The sequence below is a fragment of the Larus michahellis genome, chromosome 3, assembly GCF_964199755.1.
Source record: "Larus michahellis chromosome 3, bLarMic1.1, whole genome shotgun sequence".
NCBI lineage: Eukaryota > Metazoa > Chordata > Aves > Charadriiformes > Laridae > Larus > Larus michahellis.
The window spans coordinates 53,970,285-53,994,132 of NC_133898.1; the positions used below are offsets into that span (position 1 = coordinate 53,970,285).

The window sequence follows — 23,848 nt, forward strand, 5'->3', positions numbered from 1 at the left end:
TAAAGCATCTGGAACTATCATTTTGTTGCAATACCAGGTAAGATAAGAATCTGCCTTCATTTTTCATCACGATGACCAGCTGAAAGATAAGTATGCGATTGATTCGGTTGATTAAGTGCTCAAAATTTAAAGTAGCCAGAGTCACTTGCTCACTTCTCAATTAAGCATCATAACAAATTACTCCCACAGATCGTCAACTAAACGAATACTTCCCCACCATTTTGTAGTGGCTTGCACCTTCTTTCACAAAGGGTTGCCACCAGCTGCTTACAGAAGAGCGAGGAAGTTTCAGAGGGCAGGTTGGTCAGTTCACCAGTTACAAGACTGGGTGTGTGGAGTTGGGAGGAGATAGGAACAACATAAAGATGACTGAAAAGCTGAATGCTTAATCATCACATAAGCATCCTTCACATATACTGCTTTCTTCCTCACCCTTCCTATCCGCCCCTGGTCTGGAATCATGCACTTAAAAATAAACAGTACATCTCTGTGTTTGTACATGGCTTATTCTAGGCAGCAGCTTCATTCCTAGAACTGAGAGAGCAGATGGTTACAGATCTTACAGATTACAACTCAGTAGTTCCTTCAAGAGTTTGTTCATTCAGCGTTAAGGCTTCATATTGTCATAACGTAGGCAGTTTCTCTCCACCGCACATGGCTGTGGCTGTCTTCAGCTGAATAGCTTCCATTTATGAAAGAAGACTTCTGGAAGGATATTTTTCTTGAGGAACTCCAGACTGTGATCTCTGAACTTCTGGAACAAACCAGTTCTAACCTACTGACTTCACAGAGTGCACAATAAACCTTTCTAACTATGTATTTTATGTGGAAAGCCAAGAACAAGCATCTGGACCCGTGGGTTTATCAGCCGAAGTCGTAACTTAGCTACTTAAGACAGAGTAGCAAGTTTGCATCAAAATACATTTCAACAAAACATGCAGGAAAGGCGATTTAAAGCTTTGTTTAAATTTAGTATCAACATATAAAATTTAATGTTGAGGTTTGGGGGTTTTGCTTGCTTGGCTTATTTCAGTTTTAAATTCCTGCTATGTTAATACTGGCCTTGGAACATTTACAGAAGTAACAGATTAATACTACCCAAGTTTCAAAGTAGAAATTCAAATTTTAATGGTAAAAATGCTCCTTTGAAGTGATAAATAGTAATATTGAACATCTGTGGCCAGACGAGATGATAGTCTACTTTCAACTAGTACTTCAGCATTTCTTCCACCAAAAATGTTACACTATCAGCACAGTTGTATTTCCATACAATTGACATAATCTCCATATCTAACCAACTATACCAGACGTTTTGAAGTTCTGATACCATGAAAAAAGACTCTTCTGTGGTTAAAATTAATGTTTTGTAGATACAACTTTTTGTTTCTAAACATCACAAATGCAAGATACATTCAGCAGCTACCACTTGCCTCAAGCAATGCGTGCTGGTTTTTAAGACTTTTTGTTAGGCATCACACAGTGACCCATATCACAACATCAGAATTCAAAGCACAAAAAACATGAGATTCTTCATGGAGAATTTAACTAGTCAACACACTGTACTGCACAAAATACAGTATTATAAAGCCAGTAACAATCAGGAGTGAAAGCAATTATATTCACAATAAACACATATCAGCAAGAACAATCCAGCATAACTTATTCACTGCAAGTATCTATTTCAGTAACTGATACAGGCATGTGATCCGGAGAAGGAAGAAAAGCAGGAGCAGAAAATGGGAAAAAATAGAGTGGAATTTAGAGAACTTATATCACTTCTTGTGCTGCAGTATCAGGACCTCCAATCTCCCACCACAATCTATCATATAAACAAAGTATGTTCCTTCAATGTATGTTTAAGTCAAAGGATACATAAAGTGATCCCGAAATGTTAAAGTACTTTCAATCATAAAAGTTGGTTAGGACAGGGGTAGAAGAATACTGTGCTCAACTTCAAAAAGGATCTAAGCATTTCAGTATTCAAAGCACTCAAGCACATGCCTAAATGTTTTGCCAAAGGAAGTTCTACAAGGTGGGGTTTGGCTTTTTTGTTGTTTTGTGGTTTTGTTTGGGATTTTGAGCAGTTTTTTAATTCCCTGGAATTCAACAAGGACAAACGCAAAGTCCTGCCCCTGAAAGGAATGTCCTGCAACAACATGGGCTCAAGAATCACTGGCTGAGGAGGAGCTCTGCTAAAAAGGACCTAGGGATCTTGGCGGACAGCAAGCTGAAGACAATTCAGAAGCACACCCTGGCAGCAAAGGTGGTCATCATCATCCTAAGCTGTATTAATAGGAGGAACATAGGCTTTAGATCAAGTAAAATGATTATCCTTCTCTACCCACCAGTCCAATTCTGGGCTACCAATAGAAGAACAGAGATAAAGTGAAGTTTGGCAGAGGGCCACAAGACGATCAAGCGGCTGGAGAGCATCTTAGGAGAAGAGACTGAAGGAACTGAGTTTTTTCCTCCTGGAGGAGGCGGCTCTGGGGAGACCTACAAAGCAGCCCACAATATCTACAAGGAGGCAATCAAGAATATGCAGCAAGGATCTTCACAATAGTGCATGGTGGGAGGACAAGCAACAACAGACATAAGTTGAAACAATAGAGGCCTTTAAACTGGATATAAGGAAAAGCCTTTTCACCATTAGGACAGTCAAGCAGTGGAGGAGGGTGCCCAGAGAGGTTGTGTAGAACCTGGTGCTTCAGGGTTTTCAAGACCTTACTGAGTAAAGCCCTGAGGAAGCTCAGGGCTGACCCTGCTTTGAGCAGGAGGTTGGACTAGAAACCTCCTGAAGTCTCTTCCAAACCAAAAATCCTATGATATTATTTAAGCATCTATGGAGGACAGGCTAATTGATTTTCCAGGACTGTTCTCTTGCAGAAAACACTAATTATTACACTAGCCAGGCAGTCAGATATCCCTAGTTTACACAAGTTTACCTCCAAACATGAAATAATAGAGGATGAGACCAGCAGGAGAGCTCCAATACTGAGATGTCCCAACATGTATGTCACAACAAGGGCCATGACAAAAGAAGGGATGAAAAAAGTTAAATAAACTAGTTTAAGTAGCAGCATAACATTTGCAAATTTCTCTTCAGGTACCAGTCCAACTGGTAAAGACTAGAGACACTAAAATGTACGTAAGTGGTTCAACTACACGTATCAAGAGCTATTTCTCCAACTAATGCAATGCAATACATCCCAGATGGAAATAAACTAGAATGTGCACACACATCATTGATCCATCTAGGATCTCAGGATAATTCAGGGAGGAAGGAACCTCAGGAGTTTCCTCTTCCTGCTGAAAGAAAGGTCATCTTTGAGGTGAGATCAGGCTGTTTGCAGCTTTATCCAGTCCAGTCTTAAAACCAAGGGTAATAGTACAAGTTACTCCTGGGGAGATTCCAACTGGATACAAGAGGAAAATTTTTCACAATGAGAACAATCAGCCATTGGAATAGCCTCCCCAGGGAAATGGTAGATTCCCCAACATTAGACACTTTTAAGATTCAGTTGAACAGGGTGCTGAGCCATCTTGTGTAGACCACGCTCTTGCCAAGACAGGTTGGAACAGATGATCCTTGAGGTCCCTTCCAACTTGGTATTCTATGATTCTATGACCTGCATAATGATTTCACTTTTAATATGCATAAAGTGAACTGTAAGCCTGAAAACATTTTTTCAAATGTTATCAGGTGAAGCACTGTATAGTGGCTCTAAAATAAGCTTGCTTACTCTACTCACCAGTGCAAAATACTAAGACTAGCCTCTAACTCATTTTTACTTTAAGAATACAAGTGATCTTTTATAACATAAATAGGTCATCAGGAATTTTCCAGGTGATTCTTTTAACACGTAATTCCTGTTCATTCTTCAAGAAAGATTATAAAACCAAAAAGCAATGAAAGATCAGAAAAAGCACGTCAAACACAGTTTAAGGCAAGAACTCGGAAGAGGTGTTTTTTAAAAAAATAATAAATCAAATATTCTTCACCCTCCCTTTATCCTCAAACTGGTGAGATTTCCTTAGGTTGTCTATGTTACTTTTGAACACAGTTCAGTTCTGAAGTTCCAGACAAGCACCTGAGTGCAACAGGGAAAGTGATTCACCACCATCAATACCAATTTGTTGCTATCCTCTAGTTGCTACAGGGTATGTGCGGTTCAGGAGGGCGGGAGTGGGTGGAAATATTATTATTAATAATAATAATAATCACATCCTAACCACAGCAGTACAACTTGATTTTGAGGAGAACACCACAAAGCAACAGAACATCAGAAGAAAACAAACCCAGAAAGCAGGAACGAAAGGAAAGTTGGGTAGACCAAGACAAGAGAGAGATCAAGAGAAGAATGAAGGAACACTGGTCTAATTATATTAACAGTCTAGTTTCAAGCTTCTTGGTCGTTCACTTCATGCAAGTATACATAGGGGGCAGGAGGAGAGAGAGAGTCCCAAACAGTATCTCAACTTCAGACACTAAGAGAAGAACACTGTTTCAAGTGTTCTCACGAACTAAAAACCAAAATGAAACAAAAAGCCCAAACCCAGAAAAGTTAGAGGATCAGCCATCCTTCTGCACATTTAAAATAAAAAAATAAAAAAAATAAATGGAACAAAGATAACAGTCTTGTTTAAAGGAGAAAAATGCACTTCTGGTTCACCTTATCAATCTCAAAATACTAGACACCCAATTCAACTTCAAATACCTCCTTAATTTCAGTTTGAGATCTTATTTTCTGAACTTAATTTAGGTGGCACACCAGTATGTAGCCAAGAAGTTGCATGTAACAACAGAAAAATATCATGGTCTTATTTTCTACATGGCACTGTATAATTATATCTGTATGACAATGGAGATACTGTTTATATGATACAGGTCTAGGATCTGCATCATGTGATTTGTCACAGCACTGGTTCTAGAAACCAACTACACTAAAAATGAAGACTTTCCTAATAATTTCCAACAATTTCGTGATCAAAAATTTTCAAGTAAATATTCACCCCTGCTGAGAGTACTAGGCTAGCAACAATTCACTCTAAAAACCTACATCACTTATATTTGCTAGTAATGAGTCATTTCCAAACTCTAATCTGGATACCCAGAGCAGCTGAGAGGAATGCTCCCTCACAGAGAGCAGGGTAAATCATGTCACTGACACTACTTTTAACATGTGGATCACCTTGTCATCTTTTAAGAGCAACTTGGTATTTAGTAGTTGTTGTCAGGTAATCAGTAAACATCTGACATGTGTCCACAAAAATCACATGGACAAGTCTCTCCATTTCAGCACTAAAAAAAAAAAATGTGGTCCTCATTGTCAGAAGTTTCGAAATTCTCAATACAGAAGGCATACGGACAACCATCAAAGCAATCTGTATCAGCTTCTTTTCAAATTATTAAATGCAACAATAAGCTTTTTCTTAATGCTAAGTGAGCTACCTGAGCACTGAAGAACTCTGAAAACTAGCTCTGAGGGTTTTGATGTCAAGCAGAGAAGAACAGTTGGTTTTGCCTGTCTTTTTGATTCATACCTTTCAAATCCATATCCAAGAGACAGCATGCATTTCAGCCCCCAAAAGTTACAGTCCAGCAAATTTTTTTTTTTATTAAAATTATATACAGCAGAAATTAGGAATAATGAAACTAATTAGACTAACTGTAGAAGAAAGGAATTCACATTTTTAGTCTTTTGTCCTAAAATCAAACTGCTATACAGTAAAAAACACATTTATGTCTTTACAAATTGAGATACATGACCAAACTATACAGAAGTCTTGACCAACTATAAACTCTTCCCTCTCAAGATGTTCTTTCCAACGACGTCACCTCTACAAGGTCTTCAGCCTAAAATTTTAAGCTATATAATGTCTCAAATTGCTAAAAGTAAACAAATAAACAGAACACCTTTCCCCTAAAGACAATTTTTTCAGAGGTTCTGGTGAACAACAAAAAGGAGCAAGTATAGTTTCCTCTATAAGGATGTAGGTCTGCAAGCTGTTCTGTTTGGACAGAGCCATACTAATAAAGTGAGATGTGCTAATTTGCAACATCAGAGTCAGAAATGGTAATTCCAGATTCCATTCATTTTTAAGCTGTGATCAAGAACTACTGAGCTTAGACACGCAAATCCTCCCTGTGCCACAGGCTACCCACTCTTCTTCATCAGTAAGGTTTACATGACTTAGCAATGAAAATTTTCATATTTCTTTCAACAAAAAAGTGATCTCGAGCAGATTTTGACAATAATCAAGCCCAGATCAGCTACATTTTTCAGTAAAAGGCGGCAAATTTTTTTTTTTACTAAAATTTTTTGCTACTAAAAAATTCCAACCCTCTGGAATAACTTCAGCTTTAGGGAAAAAATGCTTGAAATTATTTCAGTCTGAAAATACAATCTAAACCTTTAAATATATTTTGTAAGTTTTGGTTTGCAATTCACAGCATTTAAGTTCTCTATAATCTGTATCAGATATACAAAAAAGATATACACGATTTTTTTTTTTTAAATGTAGAGTAACAAACTGAGAAGCACTTCCTCAGTCAGGGAAGTAACTTTGCATTGGGGAATCCACCCATGAATGTGCTCGTTTCACACTTCAAATGGCACATTTAATTACCAAAGGAGCTATGTTTTAAAAAGTACTACCAGCTCTATTTTAAGGATTTCTTCTAGAAGACTACAAATTACTGTTTTTATCATGCAGCACTAGTTAACAAAACTGGTCTTTGCAGCTGTGTTAATTGGGAGTCACCAGAAGAAAGTGTTAGCCAGTGTACTGGCAAAGAATTCTTATTCTCAGCAAGTCCCGCACTTCTGCCCAGTAGGTAGTTTTGCAGCCAGTGACATGGCTCATATGTTTAGTTAGCTCCATCTAAAAAATTCCCACCTTTCATTTGTCACCACTACATTGCAAAAAAACTACCAGAAAAATTAACTGGTTGCTTAACTTTGAAGCATTTTCTTGCTCTAAACAGAATTCCATCAAACAACCTTAATTTTACTCTTATCAAGAGGCTGTCATTTCAGTGGCACATGGACCAAGGACAAGTTACAATACAAACATTAATGCAGATGATTAACCGTGAACAGGAGTATTTCGAGTTTAAACAGGCTCAGATTACAAAAGCATTTAGTAACTTGGTTTGGCTTACTCAGATACTAAAACACAGTTAATAAAGGCCTAAGTGATACTACCATGCAAGATTTCAAGTATATTCTGACTCATTGTGAAACTTTTTCACAATGTAAAAATTAGGCTTTAACTGGTGATATTACCCAAAGAATCTTTGCAGCAAATCAGGATTAATGTAGCTGAAAAGTTATGCCAAAAGACAGGTCTATCCTCTCATTAGTGAGGGAGTATGTCACAAGGATATGAAAAGATGCCCCAAAAAAAGAAACCTGTCAAGAAGCAAAGACTGCAATATACGGAAGTAGAAAAGAATTTCAAAATATAAGTAGTCCCTAGCCTCTTTTCCTCTTATTTAATTAACAACCAGTAATCTCTCCCAGTGTGACATGTGCACTGGCTACTGTTTTGTTTCTCTACTAGTGAGGACAGTAACATTCTCCAGGCTTATTTGTACAAAAATAGTCTATTTGTACAGAAATTAAAAAAAAAAAACCAACACCACCACAAAAAAACCCACCTCAAACCAACCGAACAAAAAAATACATGCACATTTCATATACTCTTAGTTAGCACCATATTATCTGTGCTGTGTATTTTTTATTATTATCCACAAAGAAGCAAGCTTTCTTTAGGATTAAGTACTTTGAGTAATTCATTCAAGAAGATTTTTTTAATTATTATTGCAAAGTATTTGGGGATTTTTAATTTCTTCTGTATTCAGTATTCACTTTAAGAATGTCAATAAAGCATATAAACTTGTCTTAACATTTTACAAGCTTCCTAGCAGCTCGAATACCAGAAAGTTACACATGTGGAAAATGAAATTATTCATCAGGTTCAAAACTTAAGTTACCTATCTACTGAAATGAAGCAGTCTCATGTAGATTTGATATTTAAGTATTTTTGAAACAAAAAGAATAAAACCAAAAAATTAAAGTTACTCAAGTTTTCTAGGTAGATACATAACCTACTTGTCACTATATGCAGGTACTAAATAGAGAAAATGGGCATTCTTTGCTACATCATACAAGTCAGCTTAAGATTTAAACCAGAGGTGCCAGGGTGGTGGTGTGTGACATCCTAAGTGTGATCCCGTTACATAAAAAATGTATCATATATGTTCTACCTACAAAACTGGTTTAGATTGATAGTCAATGTAAGGAAAAAGTCAGGCTACCGTGTTATTTTGTACTGGCATACATAAACAGGAAAGCTCAGTAAAAAAGTCCACTTTTGTATAGAATCATAGAATAAAGGAATGGTTAGAAACAGAAGGGAACTTGAAGATCGTCTAGTTCCAAACCTCCTGCCATGGGCAGGGACACCTCCCACTAGACCAGGCTGCTCAAAGCCCCATCCAGCCTGGCCTTGAACACATCCAGGGATGGGGCATCCACAGCTTCTCTGGGCAACCTGTTCCAGTGTCTCACCACACTCACAGTAAAGATTTTCTTCCTAATATCTAACCTAATTCTACCCTCTTTCAGTTTAAATACGTTACCTCTTGTCCTATTGCTACATAAAGAGTCACTCCCCATCTCTCCTGTAGGCCCCCTTCAGGTACTGGAAGGCTGCTGTAAGGTTTCCCTGGAGCCTGCTCTTCTCCAGGCTGAACAACCCCAGCTCTCTCAGCCTGTCCTCATAGCAGAGGTTCTCCAGCCCTCTGATCATCTTCATGGCCCTCCTCTGGACTTGCTCCAACAGGTCTGTGTCCCTCTTATGTTGGGGGCTCCAGAGCTGGACACAGTACTCCAGGTGGGGTAATCAGCTTTTCCCAACAAATTCATTAAGCTTTAGCAAAACCTAAACTTGTCAAACTTTTTTTTATTTTGACATAGTTTTCACATATGTAAAATATGGAAACAAGTTTTTGAAATAAATGAAGCACCAATTAAAATGTCAACATTTAATGACATTTAAGTCAGATGCACATTGGAGGTGGAGGACACCGCAGAGAAAGGGCCAGCCTAAGTTTTTGAAAGCCACAGTAAATATCAACATACAAAGTTCACTGCCACTATTGAGGATTTTTGGATGCTGTAAAAGCGGTAAGGATCAGCTCAAAGCAACTGCTGAACACCAGCAGCAGGAAAACCCACCCCTGCCTTTCGCTGTCAACACCACAGAGCTGGAAGAGAATTAAAGATGGACAATTCTGCGTTGCGGAAGACAACCCCCATGATGGCAATCAGATGGCCAACATTACCAGCTTGCTTTCAGTGCCTCACAATGCTGAGAGGTGGGGGAAGAAGCTACTGCAGAACAGACTATGTACATAAACGTGAAACTATTCATCCTCTTTTACAGCTGCTGAGCTGGAAAAGGCTTCAGATTACTTCTTAGGCATCTATCAGCCATGCCAAAGAACAGTGCTCTTCGACATTTTACTTGAGAAATTAAGGGTATAAAGGTATCAGAAACATGCTGGTATCTCACTCTGCTCACAGACTTCTACTACTACTGACAGTATGGTAGGACATGGTATTACCTTGGAAAGAAGAAGTTGGAACTAGGAAAAAAGCAAGTCTATCAAGGATCAGAGCCAATTGCCTTAGACATTTTGCACCAGAAAGAAACACACTTTTTATCCTCAGGATTTGGCTAAATTTAGCTCTACCTTCTGTGAGTACCATCCTAACTACCTTTGAGGTGGTTAGGAAGGAATTTTTCCCCTTGGTGCAAGATTCCCTTCTCAGCAGCTGAGGAATTCAGTGCAAGGTTAATCCATAAAACTCATTCTGTCTCTACCTAGCAGGTACCCAGAATAGATGACACTCAAGCTGAAAGAGTAGTAAAAGAAGGAATCCTCTCCAAAATAAGCAAAACGTTATCTATGGTTATAATAGTGCAGCAAGCAAGAAATAAACACCTTTTCTCCCCACTCCCTTAGAAGAAAACCCCACTGCCACAGCTACCATCAGCACAGCGACCAGCTGGTTATAAAGAGGCCCGACTGCAACGGTCCAGCCACTCCAAACTCCAAAGTCCACAAGGCACATGCCAGAGGACTGGCTGATCAGTAACCTCAAGGGAAACTACTCACAAAGCTAGATAATCATAAAGTCATGCTCCCGAGGTCTTTCTAAAGCCTATGTAGCAGGATGAACACATCTGAAGACTGTTGTAATTGGCATTTTTTTTGCCCTAAGTAGAAGACCAAGGTGTCCAGTTTAGGCTTGTGGATTTGAGATTTTTGGGGCAGAGTGTGTGTGGGAAGTGTGGAAGAGAAGGGGATTCCACATAGGCAGGTTAACCGAGAGAGCTAGATCACTGCAGTTATAATGATATACATGGATATTTATGAGCATCCATGCTCACAAGGATGCTCAAAGACCTGGAGACAAATGTGGAACACTGAAGATAAGACAGAGGCTTAAGGTAAGTGCTGAATTTCAGCAGGTTTTTACAAACTTCAGACTACCACCATCAGAGTGCTGTAAAATACTTTGCTTCAGTACATGACTGTCTCACATTGGTACAATGCTATTCAAGTTTTGTGCTGCCACTTGACACATAGCACTCAAGATGAATGAACATTACTCTGAGAGGGCAAAGTTATCAAATTTGGCAAATCTCTCATTAATTTGATGCACTGATTTTATGAGTTCATTCTTAATCTTAATGCAGGTGAGAAAGCAAAGCGTGAAATAAAAGTATTCTGGAGCTTGTAGTAGACTGCAAACAATTTATTTCCAACAAGTACTAGTAACTCCTTCAGAACTACTAATACTCAACATATGGAGTCAGTATCAGATTGTTAAGCGATTTTCTTGACTACTACTTCAGAAAATTCTACTAGGATTTTGAATACTGTAAAATTCAAACACTGCAAGGTCATCACAGATCCCACCTTACAGGCCAACTTTAGACAAAGTTACATACAAACAGAAATCAAAAGGTAACAGAAAACCAGATATTTTTTTTTTACTCTAAATCCTGACAAAGGCTCTAGGATAGAGACAGTACCTCTCTTCTTCCACTTTTTTTTTCCCCTATTAAATGGCTAGAACACCTGAGACACACTCCAAACCCAGCTCATGTCTTGAGCACTTCCTGGGACTGTAATAATTTCATCACTTTGGGATGGTTAGGTCTTTAGATGTTTGCAGATGGCTTCAATGAATATGCCAATAGTCAGTGCATAAAATTACTTCATTATTCTCTTTTTTTTTTTTATAGTCTACATATCAATCCTTATCTGCCTGAAAACAGTTTGTTAGAGGCGTAACAGATGAATTTATTGCAATAGTCCTTGTTGCGCTATGGCAACAACTAAAACACTCTTGTAATACTAGATACAATTTCAGTATTTCTGGAGACTTTATTGAAAAGTACTCTAATACATCTCTTACACAAAGAAGGGTTTTGTTAGAGCATTTCACCAATTTTTGAAGAAGGAAACAGTTGTTTGGCCTTTTTTTTTTTTTTTTCCAAAGGCTTCAGCAAAGTTAAAGAATTAGATCGCAAAACGCAGTAATCTGAAGTAATTCCACTTTTGAGTTTCCTCGCGATGCAGCAAACACTAGACATAACAGGCAATCCACCAAAACCAATTAGCAGGATTGAGCAATGTTTTCATTAGTAAACATTGTCTTTCCATCACAATTTTAAAATTATTTTCCTTTTCCAGATATGAAAACAATCTATCCCAGTCTTTCAATAGCCAGAATAAATATAGTATGTGCTAAAGAACTCTTCTAAAACTTCCACTGTGTCTACATTGAAAATAAGTAGTATTCATGTTCAGTAAAGCTATCACTTTAAATGGAAAAAACTTACATGTTTCCTAATAAAATACCCAGCATTCTACAAGAAGTATGCAATGCTTGGATATGATCCGAAAGCAGTAAATATTATCGAACTATATATGAAAGGTGAATACAAGCCAGGTTTCTCCAGATTTCTCAACATAAAAGAAATGATATTTTAGAAGACCATTTTATCAACGCAAAGCTTTCTAAAACACAACCTGGTACGAATTTCATTTGTTTCCATAAAAACATCTTTCTGTCCAGAAGGACACTGCATCACAGACAGCATTGTCCTGATATTTTTAAATTAAGAACATGGAATAATTGTTTTTACCAAAACTGAGAACAACAACAAAAGGGTTAAAGGGCCCTTTTTAAATTTCAAGCTGATGTATTGCTCAAAGTAGAGCACCTTCTGGGAGGGCAGAGGGAAGGAGACCTTTTCTTGTTGTAGTCACTGGGGGAGGGTTTCTTTGTCCTTTGAACTCTTTTGCCCAACCGTAGACTATGCAGCAGCCACTAATCTTCGTTAAGAAGGGCAATTCTGATCTTCCACTGGGTTTTGTGAGCAATACAATATATGTGTAAAAGCATGACACCGTGATTAAATTGTGTATCTGCCTGTAAGAAAATACTCAAGCGTGGACTGACAAGACAACTCATCTAACAAAGAGAAAGCTCTACTAAGCAGCTCATGAGGTGCTTGAAAAATCTAGGCACCAAAGTTTTAGTTCATAGATACTGCTATGGGCGACATACTTTGTTGGTCAAATAAATATCGTTGCCAGACAACTCATTCTTTCACTTTTTCCCCCCTACTATAAAGGTGCTTTCACTACAGAGTAGACCAGAAATTCAGCCATGCCCTGGGACATAATTCATCAAGTTCAAGTCTTAAAACACTTCACCAATAAAATGTAATCTAGTACTAGGTAGTAAGTTATTGCGAGAGCTTTCATATTCCTTAACTCTAGTTACAACAGAGTACAACATTATCAAAGTAGAAACAAAAACAACGAACAAATAAAACAAAAACTCCCATGCTGGAGCCATTAACATACATCACTTTTGTTCTGGTCTGCCACCACTCGATAGCAACTAGTGCTGTGTTACACAAAACCTATTCTAGAATATTTACCCAAGAGTTAACCTGGCATTAGGAATCATATAGTCAAACAGATACTCAATTTCCAATTACATCACAAACCAGCAGGTTTTCTAGTGTCCTCGAAAAGAATTACTATAGTAACTCTTAACTATTTTTTAAAGTCTAGTGTGTCTTATACTCTTGAAACACATGAGTAAAATTAGAAATTCGTTGATAATTATTCTTAAGATATACCAAGCACCATTTGAAAAAAAAAGCTTAAAACTTGCAAAGTTGACAATGTGTAATTTCTGCTCTTGACTGGAACAGGTGACATGGACAAACTTACGGAAGAGCACACACAATTTCATCAGTGCAATCACAAACTCTATTAACAGTCTCTTCTGCTTAGATGATGAAATTCAAAGACAGATTAGAAATATGTGTATCAGAGTATTATTTACATTTCCTATTTGCCATTTGCCCTTACAACTAAGACCATATACTGATCTTTTAGATGATAGCCCTAGCCCCAGGACTTTTTTACAGTTTTTTCAGGATTCAAACTCTAAAGACATTTCCAGAAGTAACTAGTAATCAACACCAAAATTGTCCAAGACAGACCAGGGCAATGAAGAGCCCTGTCCCGCTCGATATGGAGAGAAATAAAGAAAGCAGTATCAGACAGATGGCTTCTTCATAAAGTTACAAGAATGGAGGTGGTATCACAGAAATGGTTCCCTGGTAAGAATATCTGGGCTAGAAGATGATGTGAAGAGATGAGCAAAGGATCTAACTTAGAGGTGAGCACACAAGGAAAGACAGCAGCTCTAGAAAGTGTAATGAAATATAACACATGACAATAGTAACCAGTTGATAACGTTGAGGCTAAAGCCTGTAACAGAAGTGATGATCAGAATCCTGAAGTATTTCGCAAAATGGTTTTACCAAGTTACACAGACTCAACAGGGCAAAAGTATAAGTCACCTAGAATAAGAAGGTATCAGCAAAATAGGTGAGTACTGAAAAAAAGGAAGCAACGAACATCAGACTTATGTCAAAGCAGATTTTTAGTCTTACTAGAGAACCAACTAGACTGCAATGAAAGACAGAACTGCACTTTGATGATTAAGGACAACCAATCACATAGAAAACTTATCCTCCCACTGCAAAAAGTTATGTTACAACCATATACATTTGTTCATTAAGCAGACGCTCACGAGGCCCAATACGGTCCAGGAAGATAGCTTAAATGTTACTACTAGACCTGAACGACTTATCATCAATAGAAAGTCATCTCTGTTGCCTCCAGTTTTTGTCTTGGATTATCAATCTTCTGGACAAGTAATTTCTACCCACAATTAAAGACTAAGGGTGGGAGGGGTTTAAACACTGCAGAGTGTTTAACTAGAATTATGAGCTAAGTCATGTGCACATCCAGAAGTACTATCTAATATGTAGTTTGGTTTAACCTGACAACATTCACTGAAATAAAAAAATAATAAAAAAGAAGTTAGCTACAAAATATTTCTAAGCCCCTTAGTCATAAAGATAAACCAAGACAAAGAAAAAGCTGGCTCTGATACATACCTTGACTACAGAAAACACTAAGCAACACCTTGGGAAAGAAAAGATATGAACATTTGCTTTACAGAGGCCACTAAATTGAATGAAAATGCTACAAGTTAGTGATGTTACTGTAAATTTTATCTTCAATTTCCACATTCTTGATTGCTTAGCAAATAATAAAAAAGAAAGGAGCATCTCAATGAAAATTAGTAAAGGTTACATTTCCTTCCTTGAAAAGAAGAGAGAAGCACTAAAGGAGATAAGGAAATGAACAAGAGGAGAGAAAAGAGAGCAAACAAAAACTAACAAATTAGGAAAAGTAGCAGTCCTTGAGCATTTTCACTTTTAATGATTTTGATTCCATCAAGAAAGAGAAATTATTGTACTCTATTTTTACACAAACCTCAAAAAGTTGAGGTTTGTGCGTTCAACATTATTTATCATTTCTGACCTTGATGTACAAGACTAGACAGCAGAAACCCCACACTAGTTGTTAATATGACGATTCTTAACTCTGCTGTGAGATAGACCTAACACAACATGTTGCCCTCTTCATCTCAACTACTTAACACACAATTAATGTAAATACATTGCTTAACGGTTACTGAAATAATTCACATGTTAGAGTTTTATATCCAGTTTAAAAAAAATAAATCCTCCTAAAACGTTATTGCATTTAACTGCTAGCAGCTGATTTTTTAAGGTAAAAATTAATGTTGTGAGGAGAAAAGATCTCCAAAATCAACCTAACAACCTTAACAGCAGAAATTAACAGGCTCCAGCCTTTTCAGAAGCTAAAAGCAAAAACCTGTATATCTCTATTCACTGGAATAAGCATTACTCAAAACATTTTAAACATAAATATTTTTACTAGCCAAAAATCGCAAAAAAATCAAGAATTACCTAAGCACTGCTTAACTCAAATATACTTCAGAAGAGGCTTCCATTAACATGAGGTTCATTTTGAAAGACAGAGCAAATACTCCACACTTACCTGGAATATCTGCTAAATTTGAATTTACTTAAGTTTATCAAAATAGTCAGTTTATTATATAACACTGTGAATTTCAATTCCACCTTCATCAGAACCACTGGTCAAAACCAGAAGTTATTCTTTATGCAACACTCTGGATTTTGCATAGACACAATCTATTTCCCTCCATTTGTAACAAAGCAACTTTTCAAACAAAAGCCAAGCCACGACATACTGACACAAAGATCAATTCAGAGTGGTTTCTTATGATCAACATCCTTATCACAAACACCAGTTCATTTCAATTCCTTCCAGCTAAGTTTTAGTTTTTCTTACTCCATTTAGATGAATATTTCTTACGGACAAAAGCAAAATTTTATTGATTATAAGGCAAGGTTTTCCTCAAAAAAATCATGAAGTGCGTTCCACTCACTTTGTTTTAACCTTTTTGAAAGAGAAATAGTTTTGCAGAAAAAACACTTGGGAAAACAAAGCAAATCCCTAACATGTCCAGAGGACTAGGGGATTTTTTTCAACTGAAAAATAATGCTTGTCAATGGCATGTTAGGCAGGGAACAGATTCACACATCAGGAGGGAATTCTTAAAGCCAGTATGACTGAATTGTATGAACCTAATTAGCCACCAACTAAAGAAATAACTTACATAAGGACTATTAAAAGCACAGCATAAAGCTTCTTCCTAAAAATATTATCACGCCATTACGTTGTCCGTAGATTGCGGTCAAAATCTTAATTCAAACTTCTTATCACTCTCTAGATAGTAGCAATTATATTTCATTTGTAAAGACAGACTATTCACTTTTACTCAGTTAAAGGAAAACTGGTCTCCAAATACTCCTTTTGATGCAAATGAGCAGACCTGTGTCTATGACTTCTTTTCTCCAGCCATTTCAATGCAGAACTAGAACTAAGACTCAGTGTTTTTATGTCCTCTTGAACTGTGCCTGTTTAGTGGTAGTAACTATTGGAAAATATTCTGCTCACTAAAAAGTGCAGGCACTAGTCCATAAAGATTACAAGTCATCTTTCCAGACTGTCTAAATATTGGCTTATAACATTTGTTGCAAAGAGAATTTATTTTCCATATCGTAGGTTTGGTATACTTAAAAAGACAGCATTTTCAGATATATTCATCAGCTTCTTGATATTTACATGGTTTGCAGAGCTGCACTAGTTAAAACTACTGAAAGCTGGAAAATCCAATGTGTGGAGAAAGCACAACGTATCCCTACCTCCAGACTTTAATTTCCACTACTATCTTCCCCCATAATGCAATAGATATAGTTACTGGTAATCTCAATCTTAAAACGTGAGTCCTTTTAAAGTCTCAGAGACAGATTTTTAAAAGCCTACCAGTGAGCAACCATGCCGATAGGGTTCTACAGGGGCTCTACAACCTAAAAGATGTCTAATTCTTATTGCTTTAACTAGATTTAAATAATGAGCTTGCATACCTACTTTGAAAAGGCAACAAATTTATGTCATGTATCAGTTTTCCCTATGACCCTTAATGAACCAGAATCAGAGCTGAACCCAAAGATAAAAATTGCATCAACTTTAAAAGATCCTGTCATACTGTGTAACGTTTTCTGTAAATAGATTGTTTATTTGCATTAAAAACAGTAAAATGAACTTAAAACATACTGACTATGCCAAACATATAACACCAGAACAGGGGGGAAGTCAATATAAGAATACGCAACAACAACAAAAAAAAAACGCACTCTCATTCTGAAGAGTTATTCCTAATGCCTTGCTGCAAAACCTACACAAGTGATTTTCAGGGGAGGGCGGAATCATCAAATAGCCATAAAGACCTTCCAAATTCCTCATTTTATTTATTTTTTTAAACTAGGGCCAGTTAAAAGTTAAATACTCTACTAGTAATTATTCTTAACACGAAGAATGCTATTTGTCCGAATTTTTTTATTAGACCTTGTTACATTTGTTAACACATAGATATATTAGATCAGTTTAGAACAGCTTTCTGCATCAGATCAATGTTTCTGACAACAATCCCCAAGCCCTTGGGCAGCTACCAAAAAACCCCACCTGTTCTAAAAGGTGTCTTTCTCAAAAAAACTAAAGGCAATTCACATTTCTAACTCACAAACCATGATCAGAAAAACCACAATGCTTCTCTTCCTCTCATATACAGTTATCAAAGTGTACATTGAAAATGAAACCTTTTTTGTCACCACAATCAACAACAATTATAACACCTAGTTCACATATAACATCTTAAACCAATAAATCTTAAATGCTTTCAGGAGGATTTATATTTACTCTATCTGACAGTGATAAACACACTAGTCTACAGTGCCTTTGCATTCATTGCTCTGCCCTAAAACATTCATATGCACTTATTTTATATAATCAATCACTTAATTCCAGTGGGCACTTTCATTGGGGGAGGGAGGGTGGTAAAAGTGTATAAATGCAAATCATTTCTTATCTACAAGCTTCTGAACAACTCTATGCACTTGTTCCCAAATCATTAATTCAAATTTGTTCCTTTTTGAGAACTTGGGTACTATAATACCCAAGACTTGGGTACTATACACCAAGACTTAAATCAAGATCAAAACATCAGTTTATCTCCTACTACAAAATGTCTGAAGTCTTTTTACTGCATTTCTATCCTTGGACAAGGTTGGGGGGGAAGAAAAAGTAAGCCAAATAATTAAAATAATCCAAAAACTTGGTAATATAAAGGCAGGGAGAAAGTTGAATGGAAATGGGAAACAGATTTAAAGAAAAGGGTTAACATACTGTTTAATTTTTAATTTCATTATTGATTTATCCGCAAACAAAATTATGATTCACCCTACATTTCCACAAAACCTTCTGTATCTTCTTTAGATTTGCAAAAGTGAGTAGCTGCCGCATCACTGGAAGTAGATAACAGCAAAGCTTAAATTAGTACCAGCATTACAGGGTTTTTTAGGAAAGGTTTGTATCTAGCATTGCTCTTGACATCACTAGAGTTTAACTAAAACTTTAAAATCAGAGTTTTGGGTTTGTTCATTTATAAGCTCCTCAAGCCACAGAGCTTCTCTCTACTTTCTGAATTAAAAAAAAAAAATCTTCAACATGAAAATAATGCAGACTATTAACAGATTTCTCAGAATAGCAACAAGTGTTAAAATAGGTAAACAACTTCAACTTTGTTAGGTATTAACTCAAGCACGAATCCACAAGTGACTTCAGTGAAAGCATAAGTGAAGATATGAAACCCTCACTCCCAAGAAATCTTCAATCTTCTTCACACGGGGTACAGACAGAGGAACATCCAGCTTTGAGGATGGAACAGAAAGATCCCTTCATCCCTGTTTTGCTGGGAAAAAGCAGCACTGAATTACTTCATTAACTGCTCATATCACACAAAAAGTTAGGAAAAAGTCAGAAATGGAACTCTACAATATGCCCTACCCAAGGCTCTTGCTTTTCAATATCTTACAGGCAATATACTTTTAAGAAATAATTTGTGTCTAACTCTCAAAAGAGGCAAGTAGACAAGTGGATCTCTAATCCCTTGCTTCTCTAGTCTACACTTCATAGTCTACACTATGAAATATTAACAGGAATTCAAACGGATTCGTTTCATGAAGCACTCTTCTGAAAAAAACCTCACATTTAAACTACTTTGAAAATCCTACTCTAAACATTCAAAAACAAGTCATATTTTACACTCTCCATTAAAGTGATGAGGACCCAATGGACTTAGAGCAATTGTGTCTCAGTAAAAAATTAGACCTTTCAAACACCAAGGTACGTCAGCAGGTCACATGCAAATACCTTTCACTGTCACTGCCTAAGCTATACTGTCAGAACTGTAGTCAATTTACACTAGATTTCACTCTTCCTTTTCTTTTCTGAATATATAAATCTCCCTGAAACCCTACTATTAAGGAAGTGATTAGCTCCTCTGGAAAATCCTACTCTCTCCATATAGGAAACTTAAGTCACTTAAACCAGATTATTTACCCTGAAGAAATGCCTGAAGAATTACTATAAAGCATCAAGTCTTGATATTCTAACCATGATTTATACAACCAGAAGCTCCTGGGGGACAATTTGCAGTATGGGCAGCTGTGAGCTGCAAAGTTAACCCAGACTCCCGACCATGTCTGAACAGTTTAAATGATCCAGTCTGACCCAGCTCCGGCACACCCAACCAAAAGTCATATCCAGGTTACGGCATCTTCACAGATGCCACACTCGCTGCAGCCCCTACAATAAGCAAGACACGCCTCGTGGTCAAGCTGAGCCAGGAAAAGCTGGGAAAACAACAGAGAATTGTCAGCTCTCAAGCAGTCTAGTAAAAGGGCTTTCATTTAAGCTGATAAATAGTACACATGTGAATTGCACCATCATCTGCGTTGAAAATACTGCCAAATTTAGGTCAGCTCAGGGTAATGGTGAGAAAAATGTGAACATTTGTAATTATGTGTAAGGAAAATATACCTTAGCTATAAAATCATTACCTACTGCCACTTTGTTGCAGACTTACCTGCAGTCTTATCAAACCTTTTTAAAACTAGTAGTCTAAAAAGCTGAGGTGTTTAAAGAGATATGCATGCACTTAATTTTTACTATTGCTACTTGAACTGAAATAAATGTCATCGTTGACAGCAGTAAGTATGCTCCTATATAGGTTCAGAAGCTTAAACTGCAGAAGTGTGGAGCTAATGCAAGTAAAATTGTTATTTCTTTCCATAATAACTATAATGGAACTGGTAGCTTTTGTGCAAAGTCTAGTTAATTATGATAAACATGTAAGGCTGACCTAAAAAGGGATAAGATTTGTTAAACTACTTATTAAGAAAACTACAGAAGCACAATCTGTCATCAACACAAAGAAAACAGGTTGGAGTTAAAACATATTGGGAATTGACAAATGCATTAATCAGACAAAAAATGAGGCACAGACAGTTAGCAGTCAACCTGCAATTCCAGAAAGACTGTGCTATGTTCTCAAACACAATCATGAAGGCTCCCTCACACTAGCATCAGCCCAGTTTTTTGAACAAGCCACTGTCAGCCAACAGTCACACGGTTAAAACCTAAGCAATCCAAGCAAGGAGCTCTAATTATGATAAAGATTGCAGGATGTGGGAAATAATCACAGAAACACCTCATCTTGGCCTTCAAGAAACAGTTTGCAACAGCGGAACTGTGATAGCTCTTTTCCAGCTACCACACACTGAATAATCTTAGAATTGCTTTCAAGACTTTTTCGTGGCTTATGCTAGCAGCCAGCACCTGGGTGCAGAAACGGTAGCAAGCTGCAAGACCAAGCCAACGTGATTTCTCAGAGGCTTCTGTTAATAAACAACCAGGACCGCGGCCAGGCCGAGAGCAAGTGTGAATTTCCTCCTTTTCCCGGGAACACGCACACGATCCGGCCTCCACCCTCTGAGCAGGGAGCTCTGGCTGTCACACACAAACAGGGCTGTAACCTGCCTCCCCAGCCCTCACCCCCCCCGCCGCTTTCAAACCAGACTAACCAGCCAAAGGGAACATGACAAGGGGCAGCGGTAGGGTGTGGTTGGACTATTACTTTTTTTTTTTTAATTATTATTATTTAAAAAAAATAAAAAAAGAGAGAGTAAAACCCAGCTTCTCTCAGCCATCGAGAAACACCCATTTCACTAGGAAGAAATTACCCGCTGTGTTTTTCCGGTACAACGTGTGAACTCGGGACTGCGAACCTGCGCCTGGTGTTTGCTCTACACCGAAGGCTGGCAGCCTTGGGGACACGGCCGGCCACAAAGCGCTCCCTCCGTCACGCCCCGGGAAAAGCCACCCCGGGCACCGCCACCAGCCGCCCGGAGAAGCCGCCCGAGCGGAGCAGGTTGCTTTGTACGAGGCTGCCTTCCGCACAAAGATGAATATTTAAACGAAACGAACAAGGAGCAGCAACAAAAAAAAAATTTTAAAATAAATAAAACAAAAGCCCACCAGCAGGCTTCTCAGTTGTCTTCCACCAGCCGCCTTTCGGCTCTGTTTAAGTCACAGACAGACAATAAAATCAAGCCCACAGAGGTGGCCCGGTTCGGGGTCGGGGGGGGGGTAGCTCCTGCATGACCGCCCTCGCCCGCCCCCTTTCGCCACCTCCAGCGCCCAGAGGGTTCCCTGCCTCCCAGCCGCCGGTCCCGCAGGCTCGGGCCGGCATGTGCCCGCGGGAGGGGAGGGAGGGCGCGCTCCGGCCCTGCGCTCCCTTTCTCTCCCCGGCCGCTGCAACCTGCCCTCACCCGAGCCGCTCCGGGCACGGCAAGGGGCCCGCCGCTCGCTGCCCGGCCCTCCCCGCCGAAGAGCGGAGCCTCCTCCCCGGCCAGAGCGGGCCCCGCGTTAGCGGAGCGCGGGGGGAGGCCTGTGCCCGAGCCCCCCGGCCGGGAGAGGGGGGGAACGGGGGAACGGGGGGCCGAGCTGGCGGCGGGGCGGAGGCGGGCGCGGCCTGGCCCGGGCGCGGTGTCTCACCTCCCGGAGGGGGTGGCGGGCCGGGCCGGGCCGCGGCGGGCCGGCCGGGAGGGAGAGAGCAGGGGGGTGCCGCGGCGGGGTCGCTCACCTCCGTGGGGTCGCTGATCTCGAACAGGTCCAGCCGGTTCGCGTTCCAGTGGTTGATGATGTCGGCGAGTTTGCGCCGCTCCTCCTCCCGGCTGCCGCCGCCGCCGCCCGACATCCTCGCCGAGCCCGCCGCCGGGGAGCCGAGCCGGAGCCGGGGCCGGGGCCGGGGCCGGGCCCTCTCCGCCGAGCCCCGGCGAGGGGCGGAGGCGGGGACGGAGTGGGGGGTCCCTCAGTCCCGGCTGGGGAGGGGAGGGGCCGGCTCTCCCCTCGGCCGCTGCCGGCACCGGCGCCGCGGAAACGCCCCGGGATCGCGCCGCCGATCGCGATCGGCCCCGGAGGACAACGGGGAAGGAAAGAAAGAGAACGGGGGAAGGGCAGGGAGGAGGAGGGAGGATGCCCCAAGTCGTCGTCGGCGGTGGCGGCCGCTGTGTCTCCCGGCTCGGCGGCGTCTGTCCCCGCTCGCCTGCCCTGAGCCGAGCGAAGCCGCCGCTGCCGCCTTTCTCCGCCCCGCTATCGCCCTCCCTCCCCTCGCTCGCTCCCTCACACACCGTCCCGTGCGCGCCCCCGCTCGGCCGCCTGCCCGCCCTTCTCCGTGGGCGCGCCTGCGCGCGCTCCCGCCGGCCGTCACCTCCTGCCGGCGGCCGCGCGCGCCTCAGGAGGGCGCCCCCTCCTCCTCCCCCCGGCGCGGGGAGGCGGCCGGGGCGCGGCCAGGTGCGGCGGCAGCCTCCGCCTGGGGAACCGGGGCGGTTGGGGAGGAGCGGAGGGGGGGGTGTTACCGGCAGGAGGCCCCTGGCCGGCAGCGGGAGCTCTGGCCGCCGCGCGGGGCCGGCGGTCGGGCGCTGGCGGCAACAAAGGGCCTGGGCGGCCGCTGCTGCCGCCGCCGCCGGAACAAAGACCCTGCGGGTGGAGGGTGGCGCGGCCCCGTCGTGGCCTCTCCGCGCCCGGGCGGGCGGGAATGTCGCCGCTTCTCAGCCCGCCCTGTCGAAACCCTCCCTGCCCGCGGGCAGAGGTCAGGGCTCGGGGGAGGTGTTGCGGGGGGATGTCCCCAGGTCAAGGCCGCGGCGAAGCGGAGCGGTGTCGCCCCGCGGCCCCCAGCCCCTCGCCCAGCTCGGCTGCGCCTCGGCTTCTCCCGGCAAAGCGAGGAGAACGACCCGCCGCCGCTCCCCCGGGCGCTGCCGGCTTCAATAATGTTTGCGGAGTGCTTTCGGAGCGCGGCGTGAAAGGAATTGTCTAAAAAGGCTGTATTGACGGGAATTTCCACGGCTTGAGATGAAGCTTAAGCATCAGATATGTTTTAATGGTTTTTAGATGTATAATTTGTGGTTGCTCACAAAACGTGTCAGTTGGCTGTAAGAGGCATGGCTCATTGTATAGAATTTGGAATCCATTGCGGGTCTGGGGGTTTGGCTTTGTTTTTTAACCCGCTGAAGTAAGTAATGCATCCTGATACTTCAGCGGTCGTGTTTGCTTTGCGTTGGGCATCCTTTGAAACTTAGTCCTTGTACAGTCGTATTTGAACTCGGCTGTCCGACTGTGTATATTTTTTGGTTTCTTCAGGTGGTTAAAAAGGGGGGAAGTACCCTTTCTTTTTAGTGTACCTGGCACAGTGTTTCAAGTTCCTCTTTGCTGCAGGAGTTTGGAGGAGTGGGTTTTGCTGATGAAGTTTTGATTGGTTGGGTTATTTGAAGAAGGAGATTCCTCAGAGGCCTTGTCTACATTAAGCAATTAAAT

The 23,848-nt window shown here is 40.7% G+C and overlaps 1 protein-coding gene across 27 annotated transcripts in view; it reads right to left on the reverse strand.

Annotated features, from left to right (window-relative positions):
• The window catches only part of AFDN (afadin, adherens junction formation factor), a 129,485-nt gene extending 106,849 nt beyond the window's left edge, over positions 1-22,636 (reverse strand). For 20 of the 27 annotated variants that reach the window (XM_074580226.1, XM_074580237.1, XM_074580228.1 and 17 more), the window contains exon 1: positions 22,119-22,636. In XM_074580226.1, the coding sequence (XP_074436327.1) occupies positions 22,119-22,232 (114 nt within the window). In that variant the 5' untranslated portion in view covers positions 22,233-22,636. The remainder of the gene's footprint in view (positions 1-22,118) is intronic. The other 7 variants (XM_074580244.1, XM_074580238.1, XM_074580236.1 and 4 more) reach the window with 1 other exon arrangement.
• Between the last annotated feature and the right edge of the window lie 1,212 nt (positions 22,637-23,848).